Source organism: Muscardinus avellanarius, assembly GCF_963383645.1.
Source record: "Muscardinus avellanarius genome assembly, chromosome: 3".
Taxonomy (NCBI): domain Eukaryota; kingdom Metazoa; phylum Chordata; class Mammalia; order Rodentia; family Gliridae; genus Muscardinus; species Muscardinus avellanarius.
Genome location: NC_137788.1, coordinates 122064721 through 122070958, shown reverse-complemented (window position 1 = coordinate 122070958; position 6238 = coordinate 122064721). Strand labels below are relative to the sequence as shown.

General features: G+C 42.8%; 1 protein-coding gene across 1 annotated transcript; it reads left to right on the top strand.

Annotated features, from left to right (window-relative positions):
- Positions 1-487: 487 nt before the first annotated feature.
- Positions 488-1066, top strand: LOC308261153 (ras-related C3 botulinum toxin substrate 1-like; the record flags this gene model as incomplete). The annotated part of the gene is made up of 1 exon (XM_080692871.1): positions 488-1066. The coding sequence occupies one exon, from the start codon at positions 488-490 to the stop codon at positions 1064-1066; it is 579 nt and encodes a 192-aa protein (XP_080548997.1).
- Positions 1067-6238: the final 5172 nt, after the last annotated feature.

Genomic DNA, 6238 nt, shown 5'->3' with positions numbered 1-6238 from the left:
ACAGAGGAACTGGGATTTTTCTTTTTCTTTTTGATTAACATGTATTGATTGTATTAATAAGGTTTAACATAATGCCTAAAAATTAAGGAAAAATAGATAAAGCATCACAAAATTGGGTGAAATCTCCAAAAAAACTGTTAGAAAAAATAATATTAAAAATTGTTAAAAAGATGGCCGCCCAGTAGGCCGCCCGCCGCCCGCGCGGCCCGAGCGCTGCCGAGCGCGGAGCCGGAGCCGAGAGGAGCCGGAGCCGGAGCCGGGCAGGCGGGCGCGGCCCCGCCCCGAGCAGGGAGCGGGGCGCCGCCGGGGGAGGGGAGGCCGGATGTGAGCGGAGCGGCCATTTCCTGTTTCTCTGCAGTTTGCCTCAGCCTTGGGTGGTGGCCGCTGCCCGGCGTCGGCTCCCAGTTCTCCGAGGGCGAGGCGGCGTGGACCGCGGCCCCGCTCCCCGCGCCCCGCCGCCGCCCCCGCGGCCCGGCGCGCGGCCCCGATGCAGGCCATCAAGTGTGTGGTGGTGGGAGACGGTGCTGTAGGTAAAACTTGCCTACTGATCAGTTACACAACCAATGCATTTCCTGGAGAGTATATCCCCACTGTCTTTGACAACTATTCTGCCAATGTTATGGTAGATGGAAAACCAGTGAACCTGGGGTTATGGGATACAGCTGGACAAGAAGATTATGACAGATTACGTCCCCTCTCCTATCCACAAACAGATGTATTCTTAATTTGCTTTTCCCTTGTGAGTCCTGCATCATTTGAAAATGTCCGTGCAAAGTGGTATCCAGAAGTGCGACACCATTGTCCCAACACTCCCATCATCCTAGTGGGAACGAAGCTCGATCTTAGGGATGATAAAGACACGATTGAGAAGCTGAAGGAAAAGAAGCTGACTCCCATCACCTATCCGCAGGGGCTGGCCATGGCTAAGGAGATCGGTGCTGTAAAATACCTGGAGTGCTCAGCACTCAAACAGCGAGGCCTCAAGACAGTGTTTGATGAAGCTATCCTAGCGGTTCTCTGCCCACCTCCTGTCAAGAAGAGGAAGAGAAAATGCCTGCTGTTGTAATGTCCACGTCCTTCACTCTTGGTCCTGTCCCTTGGAATCTTTGTACGCTTTGCTCAAAAACGGTGGAGCCTTCGCACTCAATGCCAAGTTTTTGTTACAGATTAATTTTTCCATAAAACCATTTTGAACCAATCAGTAATTTTAAGGTTTTGTTCTAAGTGTACGAGTTCAAACTCACATTCTATTAAAAGATAGCCCTAAAATGACAAGCCTTCTTAAAGCCTTATTTTTCAAAAGCCCCTATTCTTGCTCAGATTAAGAGTTGCCAAAATACCTTCTGAACTAAGTTGTGTTGTTGTGCTGAGAACACTAAGCACCAAACTGTTGAGAGACCTTTGTCTAAGAAGACTGCGCTTCTGGAGTCAGGAGGCGCAGACACTTCCGAGTAGTTTGATTGTGTGAAGCAGCACAGCCTTCTTAACGAAATGTTGCCGTTTTAACAAAACGCACCAGTAACTTACCACACATGTTCATTATGTAACTTTGTACTGTATGTCATGATGGGATGAGTATAACTCAGCTCCTGGATCAGTCTTTGATTTCATAGCGGGTTTTCTAAAACAGTTGACTAGCCTTTGCGGAGACTTCGAACAGAACTCCCTCATGTTTTCTCTAACGAAGTATTCTGTTCCTAGTCGTGGGTGTGCCGGGTGGAGTGTGAAACACAGCATGATCAAAGGATGAAGACAGTATTTTGACTAAATATGAAGTGGAGATTAATTTACACCACATTGTACACGGGATAATTCAATGGAATAAAATGTCACGGGTAACGATTTTTAAAGGTTAATTTCTGTCAAATGCAGATGATGAAGAAAGGTCGGTATTATCAGTGTCTTTTAAGCTTTTCCTTTTTCCTCTACTTGCCATCCCTCCCAAAATTGGGCATTTAATTCACCTTTCAACTGGCCATTTCTATAGTTGCTAACTTAGTAAGTGCTTTTCTTATAGAATCCCTTCTTAATGAGCAATATGCCTCCAACTTGTACTATAAAATCTTTCTGATAACGCATTAGACATTTTTTTGGTAGATTAGTAAAAGTGCATTCCTGTTTTCACATTACTTTATTCAAATCTAATAAGTGCTTTCCTTAGTTTTCTAGTAACTAGGTGTAAAAATCATGTGTTGCAACTCTTAACGGTTTTTAAAATATTTTAGATATTCTTAAACTATGAACCTTCCTAACATCACTGTCTTGCCAGATTACCAACACTGTCACGTGACTAATACTGACCCTCTTTACCTCACCCACACGGACACACGCTTCCTGTCGTGGCTTTGCCTAACAATGTTCCTTTGGGCCTTGAGGTTCTGTAAACTGTGCTAGTGCTAACCATGTTCTGTACAACCTGACTCACTGGCAAGAACACAATGTTGGACCTTTCAACCACTAGAACAAAATTTTTTAAATTGACAGTTGCAGAATTGTGGAGTGTTTTTACATTGATCTTTTGCTAATGCAATTAGCAGTATGTTTTGCATGTATAATAAATCCTTGAATCATAAAAAAATTGTTAAAATGGGTATTAGTAAATGGTACATTTGAAATAAATATAGAGGTAAACAAGTCCAAATCAATGTTGTTAAAAAAATTTTGGCCCAAAGTTTCTTGGTAGAAAGTAGCACATACAATATAGACATATGCTTTAATAATATCTGTTGAAGTCTAATGACAGTTAGGCTGGGGATAGAGCTTGGTGTAACAATTGCCTAGCATGCTTCAGGCCCTGGGTTCAATCCCCAGCATTGCAAAAGAAACATATACAAATAAAGCAAAGACATTGGAGAATGAAAAGAAACTTTAAAAATACATACTATAATAAACTCTAGACATAGATTTGTCACCCCTCTCATCACAGGCACCTTGCATAGGTGTTCGGAAAACATTTTTATCATCTCACAACACCTTATGCAGCATGCTCATTGTATGTCTGCTGGGGCTGCCAGAATGGAATACCATAGATGGGCTGCTAGACCAATACGCACTTATTTTCTAATAGTTCTGGAGAATGGAAGTCCAACATCAAGGTGTCAGGGTTGGCATCTGTGAAGCCTGCCTTCTTGGGTCATCATGTCACTGTGTCTTCACAGGGCCTTACCTCTGTTTGGAGGGGATTGAGCTCTCTGGTGTTTGTGGAGGGGACTGAGCTCTCCTTCCTTCCTTCCTTCCTTCCTTCCTTCCTTCCTTCCTTCCTTCCTTCCTTCCTTCCTTCCTCTTTTCCTTCCCTCCCATTTTCTTACTTCTTGTTTTATTCCTTTTTTTTTTCTTTCCTGGAGATTGAACCCAGAGGCATTCTACCTCTGAACTCCACTCCCTACCCTTTATCATTCTGAAACAGTGTTCCACTAAGTTACTGCATGCTGGCCTTCAACCTGAGATCCTCTTGTCTCAGCCCCCCAAGTACTGGGATTACAGGTATGGGCCACCATGCTAGGCTGTCTCTTCTACTTCTGATAATGTTTTTGGTGGTACTGGGGGTGGAACCCAGGGGACTTCTACCTCAAGGCTACACTCTCAGACCTATTTGATATTTTATTTGGAAACAGGATCTCTTAAGTCAGCTGGGCGATGTGTGCATGTATGTTTACAAAAATTTTTTATCCCATTATGATGTATGAATACAGTGAACCAATAAAAAAATTTTAAAAAGAAAAAATAAATTTATTTATTTATTTATTTATTTATTTATTTATTTTAATTTTTACTTTTTGGTATTGAGGATTGAACCCAGTGGCATTCTACCTCTGAGATACACTCCAGCCCTTTTCATTTTTTTTTTATTTTGAAACAGGGTTTCATTAAGTTGCTAAGGGCCCTGCTAAATTGCGGATGCTGGCCTCAAGCCTATAATCCTCCTATCTCAGCATTCCAACTATTGGGATTACAAGCATGTGCCAACACACCCAGCCAGAATCCTTTTTTTTTTTTTTTTTTTTTTTTTTTTGGTGGTGCTGGAGTTCCTGGAAGCCCTTCTACCTCCGGGCTACACTCCCAGACCTATTTTATATTTTTTTTTATTTGGAAACAGGGTCTCTTAAGCCAGCTGAGGCTGGCTTCGAACTTGCACAATCCTCCTGTCTCCGCCTCCCAAGCACGGGGATTACAAGTGTGCGCCACCATGCCCGGTGCAGAATCCTTTTTTTAAGTGTACTTTTGTTTATGCATTGTAATCATGCATCATAATAAAGTTCAGTGATAGAGATGTACAGGCATATAGCACTTGCTGAACTTATGCCCTTCTCATAGATGGCACTGAAATGAGCGCTGATGATTTTGTTTATGTGTATAGTGAGTGTCATCTAAAGTGTTCCTTCATCAAAGCTTCCTTCAACCACCTACTTTCTTCCCCTAGACCTCCTCCATCTCCTCCATCTCTGCTGGGGTTTCTCCTCTTTTCTGTGGTGTCACTCGTGTATCTCAGTTTCTTTCAGATATAAGAAAACACATGACCATTCACTTTCTGTGTCTGTTTAATCTCAGTGCAATATTCTCTAGATCATTCGAATTTCTTTCTGCAAGTAACATAATCTTATTCTTCTTTGTGGCGGAATAGAATTTTTGATGGGACTGAATTCTCCTGGAATCCAAGATGACTGCAGGGAGGAGTGACTCAGAGAAAAGGACAACTCAGAAAGGCAAGATGGTGCTAGTTCCTCCAGGTTCAGGGCAATGACTTAGCAACTGTGTGTGCCATCCTGGTGGTCTGGAACAGGATGTCACAAAACCTGTCAGTTGACTGTTGATTATGCTGTCCCTGAAAATCTCAAAAGTGTCTTTTTTTGTGGGTCTGTGGAAGGAACCCAGGGGTACTCTACCTCTGAGCTACACCCCCTGTCCTATTTTGTATTCTTTATTTTGAAACAGGGTCTCACTAAGTAGCTGAGGCTGTCCGCGAATCGTGATCCTAGGGTCTCAGCCTCGCGAATGCTCTGATTTCAAGCATGCACCACCATGTCCAGCACAAAAGTATCTTAATTAATTTTATTTTGGTGTCTTCAGCCTTGAAGGGGAGGAGTAACAGAATATATATATATATATATATATATATATATATATATATATATATATATATATTATTGGTGCACTGTATTCATACATCATAATGGGATAAAAAAAAACTTGTGTAGACATACATGCACAATTCACCCAGTTTGCCCCTACTTGGGTAGGTATTTGTCGGGAATCCAGCCCAACAGCTGACCAGGCTTGGAGAGATGATGAGTACCGATGACTTGAACACAAACCCACGAGCCAGAAGTCAAGTCAAGCAAGATCTCATTTATTTCTCTCCAAGCCATCCTTTATATAGTACCAAGCCACGAAGGGAATTTCCATGAGAAATAGCCTAGCCTATCCAGGATAAAGATAGGCTAGGCTATTTCTCACGTAGTTTAGAGCCAATCCCAGGCCAGTACATGAGCCATTCCTGTGTGCGGAAAACTCCTTTAAAGGTAGAAAGAGAAAAACCGCTCAGTCTCCCCACCCATAATGAATGGGGAAACCACGGCTTCCTAGCTTCCTCCAGGCGCCATCTTTGCCCCTTTTTTGCTGAATCACTTTACTTAAAGTTTTGCCTTAGGCCGTAGGCCCCCAGGCCAAATCTCCTTAGGCGCTGTATAGACACACCCCATCATATATTATTTTTATTTTTTATTTTTCTGCGGTACTGAGGATGAAAGCCAGTGGGCATTTTACCTCTGAGCTACATTTTATTCGGCCCTATATTTTATTTCTTTACGTATGTAATTTTTTTTTTTGCGGTAGTGGGGATGGAACCCAGGGGCATTTTATCTCCGATCTACAACCCAGCCAGACCTATATTTTATTCTTTATTTGGAAACAGGGTCTCGCCGGGCGTGGTGGCGCACGCTTGTAATCCCAGCACTTGGGACGCTGAGACAGAAGGATTGCACAGGTTCAAAGCCAGCCTCAGCTACTTAGTGAGGCTCTCAGTAACTTAGTGAGACCCTGTTTCCAAATAAAGTATAAAATAGATAGGTCTGGGAGTATAGCCCGGAGGTAGAAAGCCTCTGGGTTCCACCCCCAGTATCACCAAAAAAAAAAGAAAGAAAAAAAAAAGAAAAAGAAAAGAAACATGGTCTCACTGAGTCTAGTCGCAAAGGGCCTTGCTAAGTAGCTGAAGCTGGCCGCGAACCCTGATCCACCCGAA